Genomic DNA, 21,243 nt, shown 5'->3' with positions numbered 1-21,243 from the left:
TTAGGGGGGGGGGAAACGTCACGAGAACCGAGTTTGCGAAACTATGGTTTAGGGTTAGAATTGGGGCTCCCGGGTGGCGCAGTGGTTAAAGCACTGCATCTCAGTGCTAGAGGCGTCACTACAGACCCTGGTTCGATTCCACCCGGGATAGGGAGTCCCACAGGGTGGTGCACAATTGGCCCAGTGTGGGCCGTCATTGTAAATAAGAATTTGTTCTAACTGACTTGCCTAGTTAAATATTTTTTTATAAAAAATAAAAGGGTAGGGACATCCCAAGGATCCCAGATAGCACAACCATTCTCTTCTCACGGCCTGAGGGCGGATACCCTTTGCGCATCATCATCAAGCATGCGCGCAAGCTGACAGTAGAGACAACATGGCGTAACGAAGGAAGCAAGAGTACAAAGAAAAAAAGCGGAGGGAGACACAATAGAAAAAAGTTTAGTTCGAGTCTTGAAGACTGTAACATTTCAAAGTATAGGAATGGACCCCCGTATGAAGTTAGATTCGAGGTTTTGATAGTGAATTTCACCCTGGAATACACTATAAAGTACTCGGTGCAAATAGGAGCGAATGTTGATAACGTTACAGGTAAGATAATTTACCTTAGCTAAATGTTAGCTCGCGAGCTAGCTAACGTTAGCTTTTTAGCGAGCAATCTAATACACGTTAGCTACAAAGCAGCCTGTTTTGACTGGAAGAAAACACATTTATCTGGCAATGCAAGTACCTCCGGTAGACCTTTTCAACTGAGTAGGACACGAACTCATGTCAACTATTTTGAGCATGGCTATGGAAATGAGCTGGCATGAACTTCCTTTAGCTTGCGTGCTAGTTTCTGATAGGTAGCCTACAATTATCCCAGGCTACTGCTAGCTATCGGAAATGTAATAAAGAGGACGACACTTTTTGGGGGCAAGCTGCCAGCACTTTAAAGAAACGTTATGTTAGTTACTTTCTTACACATAAATTATGGACGTCAAAGTTGTTTTAAAATAACCGTGCAGCGTCCCGTGCAGTAAAGTAATTGAGCGTTTTCAAGTATCACGAGCTTGTTACAAAGTTTACTAATGTACGAAGAACTTTCTAACTAAAATATTACAATCGCTACAGCTACTTTACGTTCCATCAAGTTTGGCTTGCTACTTTGTATCCAGTAGGTTGTATTGCATTGCTTAAACAAACCCTTTGTGTGACAAATTAGCCACGTACACTGTTATTGATCAGGCGCTAGGATGTTGTGAAAGTATTTTTATGTTTCATTAGGCAGCTGAACATTGGAGTTGTAAACAACTTTACATTATGGGCTACTCTACAGGAATATAACAACAAGATACTGTTGTTTTTCTGCTCAGTTGTCTACAACATCATGCACTTGCTTGTCTAGCCTTCTGTAGCCCAGTGTTTCCCAACAGAGGTCTTTGGAAACCCCCAGCCAGCCAGCCCATTCCACATATTTGTTCAATTCCACCACCAGCACACCTGATTCCTTTTGACTAGTTGCATCAGGTGTGGTGGAAATGAACATATGTGTGGGGGGCCCAAAGACTGTGTTGCAGACTTATGTGAGACAGCATTATATTCTACCGGTCCCTCCAATTTTGCAATTCTTTGCACCATCTGGTAACCTTTGTGGTTACCTCAAATACAGCCACACATTTTTTTATATATTTTTTTATTTAACCAGGCAAGTCAGTTAAGTGTTAACTGTTACAGACCTATATCCATCCTGCCCTGCCTTTCTTAAGTCTTTGAAAACCAAGTGAACAAACAGATCACTGACCATTTAGAATCCTACCGTACCTTCTCTGCTATGCAATTTGGTTTCGGAGCTGGGCACGGGTGCACCTCAGCCACGCTCAAGGTCCTAAACGATATCATAACCGCCATCGATAAAAGACAGTACTGTGCAGCAGTCTTTATCGACCTGGCCAAGGCTTTCGACTCCGTATCACCGTATTCTTATCGGCAGACTCAACAGCCTTGGTTTCTCTAATGACTGCCTCGCCTGGTTCACTAACTACTTCTCGGAGTTCAGTGTGTCAAATCGGAGGCCCTGTTGTCCGGACCTCTGGCAGTCTCTATGAAGGTGCCACAGGGTTCAATTCTCGGGCCAACTATTTTCTCTGTATATATCAATGATGTCACTCTTGCTGCGGGTGATTCTTTGATCCCACCTCTATGCAGATGACACCATTCTGTATAATTCTGTCCCTTTGGACACTGTGTTAACAAACCTACAGACGAGCTTCAATGCCAAACAACACTCCTTCCGCGGACTCCAACTGCTCTTAAATGCTAGTAAAATGAAATGCATGCTCTTCAACCGATCGCTGCCCGCACCCGCCTGCCCGTCTAGCATCACTACTCTGGACGGTTCTGACTTAGAATTTGTGGACAACTATAATACCTAGGTGTCTGGCTAGACTGTAAACTCTATTTCGCAACAAAGCCTCCTTCACTCATGCTACCAAACATACCCTCGTAAAACTGACTCCTACCGATCCTTGACTTCGGTGATATCATTTACAAAATAGCCTCCAACACTCTACTCATCAAATTGGATGTAGTCTATCACAGTGCCATCCGTTTTGTCACCAAAGCCCCATATGCTACCCACCACTGCGACCTGTACGCTCTCGTTGGCTGGTCCTCTCTACGTATTTGACGCCAAACCCACTGGCTCCAGGTCATCTATACGTTTTTGCTAGGTAAAGCTCCGCCTTATCTCAGCTCACTGGTCACCATAGCAACGCCCACCTGTAGCACGCACTCCAGCAGGTATATTTCACTGGTCATCCTCAAATCCAACACCTAATTTGGCACCTAACACCTAACTTTCCTTCCAGTTCTCTGCTGAGCCAATGACTGGAACGAATTACAAAAATCACTGAAGTTGGAGACATATCTCCCTCACTAACTTTAAGCATCAGCTGTCAGAGCAGCTTACCGATCGCTGCAGCTGTACACAGCCCATCTGTAAATAGCCCATCCAACCAACTACCTACCTCATCCCATATTTGTTTTTGTTTTTCTACTCTTTTGCACATCAGTATTTCTACTTGCACATCCTCATCTGGACATCTATCACTCCAGTGTTAATTGCTAAATTGTAATTACTTTGCCACTATTGGCCTATTTATTGCCTTACCTTCTTACTTCATTTGCATACACTGTATACAGATTTTTCTATTGTGTTATTGACTACGTTTGTTTATCCCACGTGTAACTGTGTTTGTGTCGCACTGCTTTGCTTTATCTTGGCCAGGTCGCAGTTTTAAATGAGAACTTGTTCTCAACTGACCTACCTGGTTAAATAAAGGTGAAATAAAAAAAGAACAAATTCTTATTTACAATGATGGCCTAGGAATAATGGGTTAATCTGCCTTGTTCAGGGGCAGAAAGACAGATTTTTACCTTGTCAGCTCAGGGATTCGATCTAGCAACCTTTCGTTACTAGTCCAATGCTCTAACTACTAGGCTACCTGCCGCCCCGCGTTCCCATGTTCTCCTGTCTCATCTTTTTTGGTGACCACAGACACCCACAAGTTATTCTGGGATAGTGTTTTTATTGCATTGCTCTTTCCATGTTGATAGAAAACTCATGTATATTACCATGACATGTGTTTGATGTATTACATTGACCCTTGTGGAAACCCTAACAGTGTTAGCAGTGTCAAGCCATAGGCCTATTATCTTGTCAAGTGGCTCCATTATTGAAATTACTGTTATTCCCGTTGGGTACCCCACTATTGCGTTGACTGGGTTGGAGGACTGTCAGTGTTTGGTCTCTCTATGGTATATCGTTAGCTTGTTGCCTTGAATTGAGCTAAGTTGGTGAAAAATGTTTCCCACACATAGGCGAATGAATGTGTGAGAATTATACTAAGGACAACACCAACAATGAGAGAGGGGACCAGGCCAGCCAACAAGACGGTGTCCCAAATGGCACTTTATTCACTACGGGGGCATTGTCTCTGGTCGAATTTAATGCACTATATAGGAACTAGGGTGCCGTTTGGGACGTGGTCCAAGGGTACTTGGCTGCCAAGGTCTGGCTTCCCCTGGCTCTTTCAGTCTTCATTTGCATGAAAAAACCTGCATTTTAGAAATACGTTTTCATTTTCCCGTCGTTCTCTGTTGCGTGGTGATACAGGGCAACCATTGAGAGGGAGAGAGATGAGTATGATTTAACACTAACAAGAAGCTCATTCAGATGTCTTTTATTTGTCAGGTTTTTAATTGAGTAGGCAAATATAGTCAACAATGGTACTGTGGCGCTGTGAATCCAAGATGGAGGAGACAATTACTCTATCGTTCAAAAGTTTGGTCACTTAGAAATGTCCTTGTTTTTGAAAGAAAACAAATTCTTTGCCTTAAAATAACATAAAATTGATCAGAAATAGTGTAGACATTGTTAATGTTGTAAATGGCTATTGTAGCTGTAAACGGCTGATTTGTTATTGATATTTTTTTTTAAATAGAATATCTACATAGGCGTACAGAGGCCCATTATCAGCAACCATCACTCCTGTGTTCCAATGTTGTGTTAGCTAATCCAAGTTGATCATTTTAAAATGCTAATTGATCATTATAAACCATTTTGCACTTATGTTAGCACAGCTGAAAACTGTTATGCTGATTTAAAGAAGCATTAAAACTGGCCTTTGGACTAGTTGAGGATCTGGAGCATCAGCATTTGTGGGTTCGATTTACAGGCTCAAAATGGTCAGAAACAAAGATCTTTCTTCTGAAACTCGACAGTCTATTCTTGTTCTGAGAAATGAAGGCTATTCCATGCCAGAAATTGACAATACATTGAAGATCTCGTAAGTTGAAAAATGTAGCCACACAATGAAAAACGTAGCAACACAATGGGAAAATATATTGTATTAAAGCTAGAATCTTTAATTTTTCTAGGCACACGGGTGTTGCAAAATAAACATGTCAGGTCACCCAGCTAAATATTTATGCGCATATGCGAGTAAAATGGTTGCACTGTAGAGCCCTGTAGAACATCTGGCTATAGCCCTAATCCTATAACAGCATCAGTCTATAGCCTAAACACTTTAGTACTATTTTCTGCTTGGTTGGAATATGAGCTCCTCCTGACAGGAAAAGACTCCTGAACCCAGGTCCTGCTGTGAAGGCCAGGACATCCAGTATTCTCTCTGTGCTCCTCCACTCACATGATGGGTATCTATTGAGTTGGGCATGGGGTTGCTATTGTTATGGAATTAGATCTCACAGGGGAATGTGTTTGACTTCCACGCTAGCTAGCGGGTTCCTTCCAGGCAGTCAGTCAATGCTTTCACTCTGTCTCACAACCAATTATGTTGTATGTCAAGTATTTATTGGAAATGTATTTATTTACTCAGGTGTCAATTGACACTTTGCTAAGTCCCACCCCCCTTGGTTACCTCAGACAACATTTTCCTGGGAAGCCCTATTCCCCCTTCAACCACTGGCAAAATCCCCCTCACAATGATCTCAAACTGTTTTTAATACACAATAAAATTAAACAGACTACCTGTTGCTAATCAGGAGACTCTTGGGTATGTTGTGGTGGACTGTCATTACAGTTGCTTCAAGGGAACCTGGTAAAATGCTTGTAGTGTAGCTAGCACCTGGATGTCTAATCACTGTCAGCATGCAGCCAAAGTTACTAACCACTTTTGGAGCTAACTAGTGCTCTCATCGTATCCTGATGTCAACAGCAGATGAGTGTTATTCATAACATGGCTAACTTAGTTAGCTAACATTTCGGGGGGGAGAAGTTATATTAACTGGCTAGCTAGCAGTTAGGTGGTCAATAAGGAAAAGGGGGGATACCTAGTCAGTTGTACAACTGAATGCTTTCAATGGAAATGTCTTTCACATTTAACCTCCCTCTGAATCAGAGAGGTGCGGGGCTGCCTTAATCGACATCCACGTCAATAAGACAGAGCTATCTATAACTGTGTGTTCTTTTAGTTCTTAGGCTGTTCTGTACGATTCAACTTTGCAGATGTTTTTATTTGTCTGTTTATTTCCTGGCAACACTAGGCTAATTTGTTTAAACAGGGTTTATTTCAAGTTTATGATGAGATCCTTTGTCTAACAGGCTGACTAAGCTAATACGCAAATCTCCTATTAGCGTAAGGTCACAGTTGTTCTCAACTGGCCTACCTGGTTAAATAAAGGTGAAATAAAAATAAGGGAGGTTTAACCCAATTGTGCAGATTGTTATATCAGTGTTTGGTTTTGGTCCTGGGTGTTTGCCCCATATTTGTGTTTGTCACTATTGATTCTCTGGGGGTTATTTTTGTGTTGATTTCAGGTGTGTGGTGCCCTCTTAACCTCCGCCCCCTGCAATCCGTTCAATGGTGTGACCTTCAGGGCTCTCGGATTTTCTCGAGTTTTCTCACGACATTCCTGGATTACTCATTTATATTAATAAAGTCAGATTTTAATCAACAAATATGATACAGTTGAAAAAAGTTAACGGTACAAGACAGCGTACATATCTGGCTGTGTTGGCAGAATCACTCCATATCCCATGGAGCCAAGCGGGTGGGCATAGGCCCAGGCAATCAGAATGAGTTTTTCCCAACAAAAGGGCAATATTAGAGACAGAGTGCTCCTCAGCAACACCCCACCCCCCCCTCAGACGATCCCGCAGGTGAAGAAGCCGGATGTGTAGGTCCTGGGCTGGCGTGGTTACACGTGTTGTGTTGTTGTGAGGCCGGTTGGACGTACTACCAAATTCTCTAAAAATGAAGTTGCAGGCAGCTTATGGAAGAGAAATGAATATTACATTTTATGGCAACAGCTCTGGTGGACATTATTGCAGTCAGCATGCCAATTACACACTCCCTCAACATCTGTGGCATTGTGCTGTGTGACACAACTGCACATTTTAAAGTGGCCTGTTATTGTCCCCAGTACAAGTGTAATGTGTGTAATGACCATGCTGTTTTATCAGCTTCTTGATATGCCACACCTGTTAGGTGGATTGATTATCTTGGCAAAGGAAAAAATGCTCACTAACAGGGATGTAAACACATTTGTGCACAACATTTTAGAGAATTAAGCTTTGTGTGTGGAAAAGTAGTTTTATTTCAGCTCATGTTGCATTTGTAGTTTTAACATAACAAAGCGACCCTAGAATAATTATTCTAAACAATTAGCCTAAACAATAAATAAAGCATTCCATGTCAGCAATTGCATTTAACTGTTTTTAGTCTTTGCTGTAACACTGGTATGCTTATCATTTATTTGGTATTTACATTCATTGTTTACATTCTTTGATCGCCAGTAGGTTCCACAACTAATCCATTTTTTTTACACACACTTTATTCCACTTTCCGTCCTGAGCAACCAGTAAACATTCCCCTGTTTCAAGTTTATTTGTCACGTCCTCTGCATCCATTATGCTGTTAGTGTTCTGAGTTTGTTGTAACCAATTTGATGTGATTATGATTGACTAAGTCAGGCCCCATTGGTCACGTGCATGGATTGCGATGCATACATGTGCCGCGTAAAGAGAGCAAGGGTTGAGGGAATAGGGAATGTTTTCTTTCCCTAAACAAATGAGAGATTTCGATAACAGAACTTTTCAGTCAGAAATGGCTGTAATTATGTTACAGCTTCAGCAACACGGACAGCGCGATAAACACTTGATGTTCTGTGGTGGTCGCTGCAGCAGAGAGAAGAGAAAGACAACGGGTGCTAGTCACACAGACACTTTTTAACATAGTGCAACAAGTCTGAGCCCCGTCTGACACAATCAAATCAATTGCGGTCAGACTCACTCTTAGTCATTTGTGTCTTAATTATTTAATCAAACAGTGCACTTAAAGCATCAGACAAGCTAGTTGATTTTATTAAAACACATAGGTCTATATATATGGGAAAAATACACATTTTTAAAAATGTGTACCAATCGTTTGGTCGAAAGATTTCGACCAGATTTCGACCAAAGATTTTTTTGTTGTTGGGGACAGCCCTAGTTAAGTAGCAATGATATCCTTTGCCACTGTCATCTTACAACAGATATCTCGAACCAGTCAAACTATTCAACCAAACAATAAATCAATACATTGTTTAAGTAAGTTTCTTTCCAGCAAATTTCTAAGTTACAGATTTATTGTATAACCAGCAAAGGAGTTTTGGAGCTGAGGGTCGAGTATTTATGAAGTTTGGTAATGAGGACGAAAACTAGCATAGTTCAGCTAGTTTAGCCAGGGGAAAAGAGTTGGGCCTAGTGCGCATGTGCACCAGCTGGGCGCACGTATGCGCACTAGGCTAATTCAGGAGACTGATTGTAGTTTTTATGCCCTGATATCAGGAGCCGGCAGGGGAAATATTTGATTTAAACAATTCAGAAACAAATAGAAGACTTATATTTAAGGAGAGCAACTTGACATACTACCCTGAAATCAGATGTCATTTTCAACAGTAAAAAAAAAGCTTAAAATGATATTTGCTTGAACCTGAGTCCAGAAAATTGTGAATTCCCATCCGGACACGGTAGACTCCTCCTCACCGCTTTATAAGAGCCCTAATTGAGTCGGCTGGGAGAAGCAGCTGTGCCACAGAGCTGGAAGCCAGCCAGCATCGGTCACTGCAGAACCAGCCACGGAAACAGCAGAACAGGGCTGTCCCTGCCTGATCCTCGCTGCCAGGCGATTGGCTGTACCGAGTGGTCATGTGACCGGTTGCTGGCTGGATGTGCTTTCAGCATCGGACACATTTGAGAAGGAGATGGGATGGACACTGTCACTGCTATCGAAATGGGGTAAGGTTTTGCTTTGTCAATTATTGAAAAGACCCCCACTTCTCCTTTCTACAAAGGACAAAAATTGAGACGTTTTTTAAAATTCTGTCTGTTAATGGGGATTAGGGGCAGGCAGGGAGCTCCTGGGGGAATAATGGTGTGTTTGTGTGAATAGCGAGGCGTAGCCGCTAAGCCTTTTGGAGGGAGAGAGGGAGAGACTTCTGATTAGCCTAGCTACCGGTTATGCTCCAACAAAGCAGATGTGTCATTGTGACTGTGCGACGCTGTCTTTCTTTGGACACTGTAGGGTTGCTATGGGGTCAGTCTGACAGTGGCTGTGTCGTCTGTTGAAGTCGTCATTGGCTAATCCCTGGTTGTATTGTGCTGTGAAGGGCTGGGTTAGTTGGGTTGTGTATGTGTGTGTGAGCTCACACCACTGTCTGCCTACTTTTTCTTTGTGGTGTCAAGGGAAGGGCATTTGTCGCTCAGCAGCTGACTGCTGGGGTTTTTCTGGTTTAGCTATCTGCTGAGGGGGGGGTCTCCATCCCTAGTGTGTCTCTCTCTCTCACACACACCCTTTCACAGATTCACAAAAAGCCTCATCCATCCAGTGCAGTGCTACGTTCACTGCCAGACGTAAGGTAAATGTGAGCGCCTGCCTGGTTGTTTTATCGTGTCAAGATGGAATCCTCATTTTCGAGAGAGGAAGATGTTAATTTAGAGAATTGGACACAAGGAGGATTTGTCATTTTCATTATACATTTTAATGCACCAGGAAGCATCAACCTGCAAAATGGATACTCAGAATTAGCCAATTTAAGGGGAGGATGTATTTTGAGAACATTGATGCAATATTCATGAGGTAGAAAAAGGATGCAGTCCTCTTCTTTCTCAGCCCCTGCTCTGTTGTTCTTTTCATTCATTTGTTCATTCCCCCTTCGTGTTTCTTCTCGCTCGAGCCCCCTTCAAACCCTTTTGTAGGCAATATTTGACAGGTTTAGCCTATATGGTGCCAGTAGCGGTTTGCTTTGTTCAATGTTGTGTTGCTTTGTTTTCTCTATCTAGAGATATTACTGACTGATTTTTAGTGGGCTGAGTTCTGTGGGTGTATAGCTACATGATGCAGAGGGAGAGGACATGGTAAGATTCTAGATTATTTTTAAACATTTTTTTTTTTACCTGCAAGCTTTGTGTGTATTGTACAGTTACAGCCTACACATTGTATTGTACAGTTACAGCCTACACATTGTATCAGTTGAATTTATTTGTACTAAAAAAACGTTTTGTTTTCATCCATGACCTAGCCTACGTTTATTGCACACTAGTGAATGACCGAGGAAGAGCGATCAATGTTGTCTACTAGCCTAATTAAAATAACAGCGCATTAGTCTAATATCTGGAGGAAATTCATTTTGTGAAATATAGGTTAAAACTGTACAGTAAGGGGCAGGAGAAGTAGCCTAATACGGAAATGGTGTGGTGATGACAGGGAGCTCATGCAGATGGGTCTAACTGATAATACGATTATGAACTGATGTGGATGTTGACGTAATTGATAATGCAATTATGAAACTGATATAGGCCTACGGGCTTGTGTAATTTTTAATACAATTTGTGTAACCGTATTCTACCTTCCTGCCAGATATCTATAACAGCCATATTTTACTATAATACTATAGAATTTATGTTGATATTACACTGGGGCACAGTACAATGATCATTGTAGCATTGCAACCTCATTCTGTATCCCATCCCTCTTCATAGTCAGCAGTTGTAGACGCTGGCTGTTAAATGATGGTGATGATAAGCTCTCTCTTTTATGGCGTAGGCTAGAATTGAATCTCCAAAATGGCTGCCAATTGAACTACTTCAGTCTGCATCTGCCAACAGGGGCTTGTCTTTTGGCTCACCTTCTGCAGTTCTCCACTGTAATGTAAATGCATGAAGTGGCAGTGTATCCATAAAATAACTTTTTTTTTTTTTAAATACACATCCCCGATCCAATTTTGGTTACCCCTTTATCAATAGATGTAGAACCCTGATATATTATGTGTTCATTAGACAGTGCATTGACAGAACTCACAGGGTGGTTCTGGAATGCTGCGAGTGTTCTTCTCTACCCGTCCTGTGTATAGGATCCAGCCTAGTGAGGGCAGTATTGACATTTTGGGACAGACTCACTGCCCAATCAACCCAGCCTAATTGACTCACTGAATTCGATTGGCGCTTCATTGAATCTTTGGCAAACAAATGTTACTCTAGTCTAGGGAACCAGGACATTGTGTCAAACAAACCAATATCATGGTTCTGAATTACTAATATTGCACTGTGAAGTTGATCGATTAGTCAATGTCGACCAGGGGATAATATAAGCCACTGTTAAGGTTAGTTAGGTCTGTATGCTCGTGCCGGAGTCTGCTATAGTGGTAGCATTGCTAAAGAGTTCCAAAGAGTAAGCCTTCATGCCAAGGCCTTTGCTGATATTTAACATGTCACTCACTGATCATTTGGTAACCAAAGAGTGATACATTTTCCACCTCTGTGATCCAGTTACTACTCATCCCCGTTTGCTTGCCACCTACCCTCTCCATGATGGATGATCTAAAAATAAAAACTTTTCCTCAGCAAGACGAACGAGTGTCCCTCTGTCATGTAGAGTTGTCTTCACAGGGCTGTAGGGGGCTCTGTGTTGCGTGAGTAATGGTGGTCCCTTAGCTGGTTGACTACATTTCTGTCTTCTAGATCCTCTCTTCTCAGCTGCTCTCAGAGAAACCCAAGTTAACACATTAGTAAACCACGGCCTGCCCTACTCATAGTAGATGCAATGCACAGTCTCTGTGGTATGGTCCTTGCAAATGTTGGTTGCAGTAGATAGCATAGATTTTTAGTTGCATTAACAAGGAGTATAGTGTAAACCGTGCCCATTTTGGCCTAGGCTTAAATTGTACAGATGTGGTCAGTGAACATGATATGGATTATCAGTGTTGTAGGATGTGGTTAATATTGAAAATATAAGGTTAAAATCTATTGGATTTTGTGGTGTTTAGACAATGCCATGTGCATTGAAATTTCAGTGGAGGGATATCATGGTAGTTGGCCATGAACCATTTGACAGGTGGTATGGCAAGAGATGGTATGGCACCGTTGTGCTCTGGCTGTAGCTTCACAGTGGTGGACTGGGCTTCCATGTCAGCTGGAGACTTGGAAAAATTGGACCTTGCATTTAATCCTCTTTTTGTCTTTTTGTTCTTGCATCTAAACAAAATTAATGTTTCTCAATATTTTTTTTGCTAAAATGCAGGCTAATAACTACGCTATTATTGAACTGTTATCGTAATTACGATGATCCACTTCTTCCAACAACCGTTTGTCTGATCAAAGTCCTTGTTAAAAAAATCAATACAGTAAAGCTAGTCCAACCACTGACACGGCTTGTAAAATCTGCCCAGGCGTGAATTATTCACAAGCCTAATGTTTTTAAAACCTGTGTGTGAATTGCTCTAAACATAAAGCCATGTAAGACATTTACAACTCTTATTCTCCAGATCTTATTCTCAACCGTTTTTCATAAAATCTTGTGTGCTGCTTTTTGTTTTAATGTGACTTGCTTTGGCCCTTGAGCAACTGGCCTCGTCTTAAGTCCTGCCTCTCTGATTGAAAAAGGTTTTAATTCTTATAACCATTGCTGAACTGTAATTTGCCAATGTAATGGTAGAGGAAATGGTGCTATGAATGTATCAAGGCTTTTTAAAGCCCATTTTCTATGAAGAGCTGAATACTAATTGACATTGTGTTATGGACACTTTCACCACTGACCATAATGTAGCCTAGCTTAATTATATCCATCAATCAAATGTAGGCTTCCAGATTAATTGTGATTGAGGCGGTCTGTCTGTTTTTATGGGAAATTTTCCAGTGCTAGTAGGAGTTGATTCAACCTTATTAACCGTTGTTAATGTGTCCTTGTCCTTAGGTCAAGAGGTAGTCCAAGATGGCTGCAGCGTCTTATGATCAGCTGCTGAAGCAAGTGGAGGCACTGAAGATGGAGAACTCCAACCTTCGACAAGAGCTTGAAGACAACTCCAACCACTTGACCAAACTGGAGACGGAAGCCTCCAATATGAAGGTAATCAGACCTCTTCTATGGTACACTAAGAACCCTGGGTCGAAGGTCGTGTTCATTATGGCACATTGGGTCAAAGGTCGTGTTAATTATGGCACATGTAGCAAAACATTTTGCTATGTAAACTGACTTTTCTTATTGGAGAAGTACAGACAAAGCGTTTCTGTTTCATGTCTACTGAACACAAGCCAGCTTTTCCTCTTCACTCAAATGCTTGTACCAACTCAGTGGCCTTAGTGTCCACCCTGAGACTGGAAGGGTGTGATTTCAATCCCTGGCTGAGTCATACCAAAGACTGTAAAAATGGGCACTCCGCATTAAGGAGAGAGATCTGGGGTAAGGCGTCCTGTCCATGGGGTGTACTTGTACATCAAGCTGCCTCACGCTACAGTCGTTGCTGTGTTTGTCCCAGTTATTGCTTCACTCAGTAGGCTACATCAAGCACAGCAGTGGGATATTTCCTTAGGCAAGATCTTAGAACATAGTCTGTCTTCCAGCTTTGAACAACCAATATGCATGAAGTAAGGTGTTAGGGTTGAGTGCTCTGCTGAAGTTTAGAAAGAATTTAGACTCTCTAATCCGCCCCCTCTCAATATAGGCCTAGCTACCGAGGAAGACCCCATGATGTAGCATGGATAGATAATGTTAACTAGTATCCAAGACAGAAATAAATATATCCTCCTCATCCTGTCGACAGTCTCACAAAACCCCTTCACAGGCCTCTCGCTCGCCCGACAAATTCCCCTGTATTGTCACTTGAATTAGCCCCTCAGCTTCAATCTCCCTATCTGCAGCCCAGAGTTGTTCTCTCTGAAAACGTTATTAGCTGTCGTCCTCGTTTTCTCAATTCCTCTCAAATCTTATAGGAAAATGGGGGGTTGAGGGAGGCCCCTTGGATCTTCTCCTCCAATGCATTTTCATAGGAATTGAGGAAACAAGGACTGAGGAAGGAGCGATTTGGCAGTTAGTGACATTTTCAGACACGGTCTTGGACTCTGTTCATGAGAAGAGCTGCTAGGCTGCGGAATCTCGCTCTCGCTCACACACACACACACACACACACACACACACACACACACACACACACACACACACACACACACACACAGAGGGGTTGAATGTACCAGCCTGCTAGGTGCCGTTGCTTTAATTGGATGATGTGACCTGGCAGGCTGAGGCTTCAGGAGGTGATTTAAACTCCTAGGGCTTTTCTGTTCTCACAGGAACATTTGGGTTCTCAACTATCTCTGTCAATGTCTTCTACTCCACAATGCACCCCTGGGTAGTGAGTGATGCCACCTCACATTAGGGAGCACTACTTTCTTAAATGTACGAGTGAATGTAGTGGACTACTCATTAGCCCAGGAACTAAGGACAAGAGACCGCAAATCCGTCTCTCAATCACAAATCAACCCCTAGCCTACCCTTTGTGTAGATCTGACAGGATGGTAATAGGCTGGTAGCTCCATCTAGATGTCTGATAGACCAGGTGGAATTGTTGCCATACTGCTTACACCTATCCAATGTAATCCTGTCTGATCTATTAAAATGCCTAGGGGATATGGGCTAGGGGTTGATACTCTGATCTATTAAAATGCCTAGGGGATATGGGCTAGGTGTTGATACTCTGATCTATTAAAATGCCTAGTTGCTTTTGTAGAGTGTTTCCTGGTAATGAGGGAATGAGTGTCACCGTGGAAGGACTCACAGCGTGTTGGGACTGGGTGAGGTATATGTTTGGTGCAGGCTTAGTCAGTATTAGTCATTTCTGGGGAGAGTCTTAATGTGAGTAACACTGACACATTAAGACTGTTCATATTCCAGTAGCATTGGAGCTGGTTGAGGTTTCTCTCTCACTTTTGGGCATTTTAAATGAGGGGGTCTGCTCTGCCCTTGTCTGAGGAGAGTCCTACTCTGTGAGTAGCCTAACACTGATTATGCATCCTTTATCTCAGTAGGTTTGGAGCTGGGTTTGAGGTTTGCCTCAGTCTCACTTTTGGGTGCGTGGGGGGGGGGGGTCTGCCGGTTCTACCCTTAGACTGGCACATTCAGCACTGCTGCTAAGCTATCTATTAACAATACACCCCATCAGCTCTGCTCTGCCTCTGCATCCGCTCTGGCTCAAATGGAAAACCTGCCAACTCAGTCAGTTTAGTAAGCCTAGGGCTAGGCTACCTGCTACTCTGCAGTCTGATATTTCATGCTGGAGGGAGGTGGCTGTTGCACACCCCTTTTGTGCTGCTGCAGATACAGAACAAGCCTGGGTTTGGCTTAGGGATTTCTCTGGCATTAGCTTAACTCTTTAAGGAGAGAGAATGATTTAAAAAATATATTCAAGTATAATTTCTGCCTTTGGTGCAACGACGCCATCCATTGTGTTGACCTGTATTGTTGAGAAATTCTTCCTGGACTGTGAACTATAGTGTTGGAGGTTAGGTTCCTGCATCCTGCAATGCTTACTAAATAGAGTTTAGCTTAATGTTTATCGTAAGTGGGCTGTTTTGTTGGTTAATGGTAGCCTAAGTAAGAATAAACTCTAAAGTACTGTAATGCAATGTTTCTATGTAGTCTAAATAGGGGGAAGGGTTATCATTTGCAACCAAGTGAGAATTATTAGGCCTATCTTGTAGAAATATGGCTTGTTAGTATTCCTTACAGGGGAGAACTGATTATGTTGAGATCATAAAAGATTAATCATAAATAATGAGATTATTCAGGGGGTGAATAATGATATTGTTTATGACTAATGGATGAGATTTAAAGACAGTCCGCCTTTTCCCTTTGTGCTAATCAATCTCATATTCATCAGAAACCATATCTCCCTCTGGCACGTTTAGATCGACGTAGGCTGCTCGCTCACACACACACACACACACACACACACACACACACACACACACTGCTCGCTCTGAGACGCTCCCTTCCCTCTGCACGTCGGGAAAAGCTGTCTTTTTTTAGCGTCTCTCTCCCTTCCTCTCATTGTATCTGATGAATGCGCCTCTCTCAGTTCCGACATCCAGACATTTCCTCTCTCCTCGGGGCTCAGGGTCTGCGTCCCAAATGGTGCAATGTTTCCCTTTTATAGTGCACTACTTTTGACCAGGGCCCATAGGGTGCACTATATAGGGAATGGGGTGCCATTTGGGACGCATACAGGCTGTCACATGCTCACAGCTGCAGGGAGACCAGAGGAGAGCATGAACAACAGCATCTCCATCAATGAGCACTGAGCAGGCTTCCTCTCCTACACACCAAGCCAATTACACACAGCACAACGAGCTCCATTTCAGTTCAATAATGATGTTTACGAGCTCGTGCGCTCACACACGCACGAAGACACATCGAATTGTACTTGCATCTTATGTAACCCAGTTCTAACATAAACCCTACAGCTTTAGATGAGCACTAAACCTCTATAAATCCTCAGTCATCCCATCCTGTATGTGGAAAGGGATGCTATAAAGTGACATTTTTGCATTTGATATCTCAAGTTTCTGGCAAAGTTTCTTCATAAGAAGTTACTAGGGAAATTGAAATGGCCTTTTGTGGGATCCGTACTAGTGGCTCATTCCACAACATAATAGTGTAATACTGCCACTGGGAGTGTTGAAACAGACTTAGTTCTCAGATCAGACAGGTTATGATTTAAGCTTTCTACTTAACGCATATCTTGGAACTTTATATTATTGTGAAAAGTTCAGACCTGGCTACTTACATAAGTGTAAAATATTTGGGGCCCTGAATTTCCTCAGTTTTTTATGAATCCACTTTGTTTAGCAGAAAAGTTTAATCAAGGAGTTTCAGACATGGAAATTAAGGGTTTCCAATCAATTAATAGCTTTTGAACAAAACAGAACACCCCTTTTTCCTATATTTCTACCATGCTTTTTTCTATTTTGAGAACTCTTATTTCTGGTGGACTATCATACTAAAACTACCCAACAGGAATCTGTGGTGTTCTGGGTCTCTCGTTAAGCACAGCCTAGTTAGTAAGGTTACTTCACACATTAGTGTTCTAATTTAAACCCTCCAGGCCTGCCTTCCCTTGACATCAATGCTTGTTTTTTTCCTTATTACACACCACATGCATAACAACAACAAAAATATTGCATTCTCAAGGACAGTCTATCTTTTTCCAGTCCGAGTGCAGTACAAAAGCCGGACATGGCATGGTTCACCCCCCCCCCCCCCAAACCGGGCTCACAGGCCAACCAACAACCAAACTCCAGGGCCTCATGGGAGCCCAGCTCAGATGAAACCGGAGCCTGATGAGAATGAGAGACCCTGGCATGCTGGGTGGGTTTTGGCTCTGTAGATGGGTACTTTTACAGCATTGATTTGAGTTACTAGGAGTATTGGATGACCATTTTAAAGCCTGTCTGAAGTGTGTGTGTGTGAAGGGTATGCAGGACACTCAAACACTGCAGCGAAACACTGGTATTCTAGCCGGTCTCTCTGTTGGATTTGTTTATTGGGGAAGAGTGTGTCCATTTTCCCATTTCGGATTGAACAAACAGATCCAGAATTCTGAGACTTGGACAGCAGTTGACTAAAAATATAATTTAACGAGAGTTGACAACTTGACTTGGTATGGATGTGGCAGCTTCAAGGTTAACTTTACTTTTTTATTTGGTTATCCAACTAATTGAAGTTCAGACTTGATTTGTATTGTTTTGTACTTTCCTACATTTACTCTCAATGACCCCATGGTTATTTGTTTTATAGGTCTTTTTATAGTCCAGATCAATCTATATGGATTCTCCTCTTGGTCTTGAATTTACGGTCAGCTAGTAGTCTACGTTATAAATGAGCTGTATTCTATTCACGTTAGCAACAACATGTCCGTCACCCCCGATGGTTGAATAGAGGAGTGGTTTTGCCTGGAACTGCTGTGAATAGAATGAGGGGCTCTTTATCATATGATCCCAGCCTGATAATGCAGCCGTTGTGTGGTGTGTCTAGACGTCACACATGCTTTACAGAGCGAGGGAGAGAGAGAGCGCATCACACAGTCAGGGCTGTGTGTTTTTGTTTCCTGCCGTCCAGCCCTCCCGTCTGACCCCCTTTCAGCCTGCTCACCGATGCATGGGCCAGGGTCAGAGGTCACAGGGTAGAGGTTGGCGGACACTGTGACCGTCCGGGTCATGCGTTGGTTACGTTGTGAGTAACCCTTCAATCTAAGGGGAAGCAGCTGCATGGACGTAGCCTCTTGATGGCCCCTGGTCTCTGACTGACTGAGACGGGACAGGCAGGGTGGAAGGAAAACCCTGTTCTGTTTTCTGAGCGGGAGCCGTGTTGTCGCCGGATATTGTGTCGTCGGACATCGCTCTGATGCTTCGCTCTCCTCTCGGACTCACTGGAGGACAGGAGACTACTCTTTCTATTCCACTTGAAAAATAACATAAGCTAACGAACTGTTCAACCTGGTAATACTTTTTAACTAACTTTTGATTTAATGACCCACAGTACAAATTTGCAGTTAATATAAAGTCCAGATTGGTTGAAGGATTCTGCCTGCTGTGGAGACTACCACTGCTGCTACAGCGGTAGTACTGTACTCTGGGATTCCTGAGCTATATGGACATGATCGTATCCAGCCTCTCGTTCGCTATGCTGTATCCTTCCGATTATAGGCCTAGTTTTAACGCTGGATTTATTATTCTCCTCCGGAAGTATGCCTTTCCACCCTTCACTCTGTCACCGTTGTAGGTTCATTGTGGTAAGTATTAGTCCTCCTGCAACAAGCCAGTTTCAATAGGCTAATCAAGTTCATGAACTTCTTCCAGTCATGTTTTGTAGAGCTGAGCGGTTAACTGTTTATGGACAGGACACGTAGTTAAACAAACCGTAGAGGGAGCAAGATCTGTAAGATCTTCATAATGTGTTGTATATTAGTTCAAGTGGGTTCAGAGTTCCATTTTGAGATTGGTCATTTTAATGGTGTAATGTCCTAACTAGGCTGCTTTTCCCACTATATACCAAGTTATTTTTTTTGCATTTGTGGATGTAGGCCTACAGCTAACAATGTATTGCTACTGTATGTCTTTGGGTTGGTTGCCTGTGAAAAGGCTAAAGATTAAGATGCGTATACGACTATGTAGAGACCTTATCTGAAAGGATGGGAGATGATGTCCATAGGAGGAGAAAAAGTGCTCAAGGATAGCAATGTCATTGGTTGACTGAAGAGTAGAGTACACTGAGAACAATATCAAGTCTAAAGAAAGCGTCTCTCCCTTCAGGGCAAAGTCACTGATGCCCTCAAGGGGTCAGTTCTTAGAAAGCCATTAGTGGCATGCTCTTTAGGAACAGAGAGACTTAGGGTCCAACCTACAATACAGTACTGGATAAAAAAAAAAAAAAAGTAAGCTTTCTCCCCAATTTCGTGGTATCCATTTGGTAGTTACAGTTTTGTCCCATTGCTGAAACTCCCGTACGGACTCGGGAGAGGTGAAGGTCGAGAGCCGTGCGTCCTCCGAAACACGACTCAGCCAAGCTGCACTGCTTCTTGACACAATGCCCGCTGAACCCGAAAGCCAGCCGCACCAATGTGTCAGAGAGAACATTGTACACCTGGCGACCTTGTCACCGTGCATGCGCCCGGCACAAGGAGTCGCTAGAGCGTGATGTGACAAGGACATCCCGGCCGGCCAAACCCTCCCCTAACCCGGACGACTCTGGGCCAATTGTGCGCTGCCCCATGGGTCTCCCGGTCACGCCCGGCTGCGACAGTGCCTGGACTCGAACCAGGATCCCTAGTGGCACAGCTAGCACTGTGATGTGCCTTAGACCACTGCGCCACTCGGGAGGCCTATAGCTCCATTCTTGTGTATTTTATTCCTCTTGCGTTACCATTTTTAAAAATGATGGTTTTTAAACTGCATCCTTGTGAAGGGCTCATAAGCAAGCATTTCACGGTAAAGTCTGAACCAGTCGTATTCGGCTCATGTGACAAATTTAATTTGATTCGGTTTTTGATGGTACATCAAAGCCGGTGGTTGGATGTTTTTCCTCTCACTGTTCCACCCTGTCCATCAGGCAGCATGACAAACCACCGGTTCCTTGTCTCTGGAATGGGATGGTGGGGGGGGGTTGAGGCAAACATTCTATTTTGCACTGCAGTGAGTCAGTAGGTTTGGCTTGACTTTTTTCAGGTGTGAATGGACTTTAACTTTGTTTTTGTGGCTTAAATTTTTTTTTTTCCTAAACTAAAAGAACATTGCTGTTCTTTCCTTTGGAAGTGTGTGTGTGTGCACCTAGATGTTGTTCAGTGCTCTTATTCGCGGTTGTGTGTTTTCAAACAATACATTAAAACCGATTGTTTTTCCTGTATTTCAGGAGGTGCTGAAACACATACAGGGAAGCATTGAAGAAGACTCTACCGATTCATCCGGACAAATCGATCTCCTAGAAAGACTGAAAGGTAGGCATCACACATGGGGTGACAGAATTAGCTGATTGAAATGCGTTCTATTAAATAACCTGATATTCCTTCCTCCGGTAGAAATTAGCCTGGATCCTAACACTTACCCAGGGGTGAAGCTGAGACCTCAGCCGTCTTCCATGCAGGGTTCAGGCTCTGGGCGTTCAGAGGACAGCAGCCCCAGCCCCATGGGTTCCTTGGGGTCCCTCCCCAAGAGAGGGCTGTCCAATGGGGGCAGAGATAGCGCTGGCTACCTGGAGGAGCTGGAGAAGGAGAGGTGAGCTCCTGCTTGAATTATTTTGTATTTTCACATTAGTTTGTCTTTGAGTAATGCAGGCTATACTTAGTCTCCATCCCAAAGGACACCCTATTCCCTACATAGTGCAGTACCAGAGCCCTTTCAGGCTATATAGCAAATAGGGTACCATGTGGGATGCATCCACTGTGATTTACTGCTGCAATATTAATTGATGAGTGGTTTGCCTCTCCCGGCCAAATCACATTATGAGTGCAATGGTGCAGTGTGAGGGCTTCCATCACACAGTACATCATGCTAACATTGTTAGGTTGCAAAGTGTATTCCTGGCATTAGTCACAGACAGGATGCATTAGGCGGTCGTATTCAGGACACCTACCCTGTTTTATTCTGGTATGCTGTATATGTGTTTTTGTCTTAGGTCTTTGATTAGAGTTTATTTGTTCTGACTTCGGGCAGTTTAAAAACATTTTTTTTTTTTTTTTACTCTTGGACTCTGATTGGTGCGATTGTCTCTCCTGTCAGGTTCTTATTGATGGCGGAGCTGGAGAAAGAGGAGAAGAAGAAGGACCAGTATTACGCACAGCTGCAGAACCTCACCAAGAGGATCGACAGCCTACCACTGACTGAGAATGTAAGTGTTTATTTGTCGTTCAGCATTATGCCGTGTGTTGGGATGGAGTATA

At 43.0% G+C, this 21,243-nt stretch overlaps 1 protein-coding gene across 1 annotated transcript in view; it reads left to right on the top strand.

Annotated features, from left to right (window-relative positions):
- Positions 1 to 429: 429 nt before the first annotated feature.
- LOC120044790 (adenomatous polyposis coli protein-like) overlaps positions 430 to 21,243 on the top strand; it is a 44,414-nt gene continuing 23,600 nt past the window's right edge. Inside the window, exons 1-5 of the mRNA XM_038989462.1 lie at positions 430 to 591; positions 12,732 to 12,884; positions 20,217 to 20,301; positions 20,383 to 20,578; positions 21,083 to 21,191. Of these exons, the coding sequence (XP_038845390.1) occupies positions 12,750 to 12,884; positions 20,217 to 20,301; positions 20,383 to 20,578; positions 21,083 to 21,191 (525 nt within the window). The 5' untranslated portion in view covers positions 430 to 591; positions 12,732 to 12,749. The remainder of the gene's footprint in view (positions 592 to 12,731; positions 12,885 to 20,216; positions 20,302 to 20,382; positions 20,579 to 21,082; positions 21,192 to 21,243) is intronic.

This window comes from Salvelinus namaycush, chromosome 3 (assembly GCF_016432855.1).
Source record: "Salvelinus namaycush isolate Seneca chromosome 3, SaNama_1.0, whole genome shotgun sequence".
NCBI lineage: Eukaryota > Metazoa > Chordata > Actinopteri > Salmoniformes > Salmonidae > Salvelinus > Salvelinus namaycush.
Note: the sequence above shows the minus strand (reverse complement) of the source record. Positions and strands in the feature narration are given on the sequence as shown.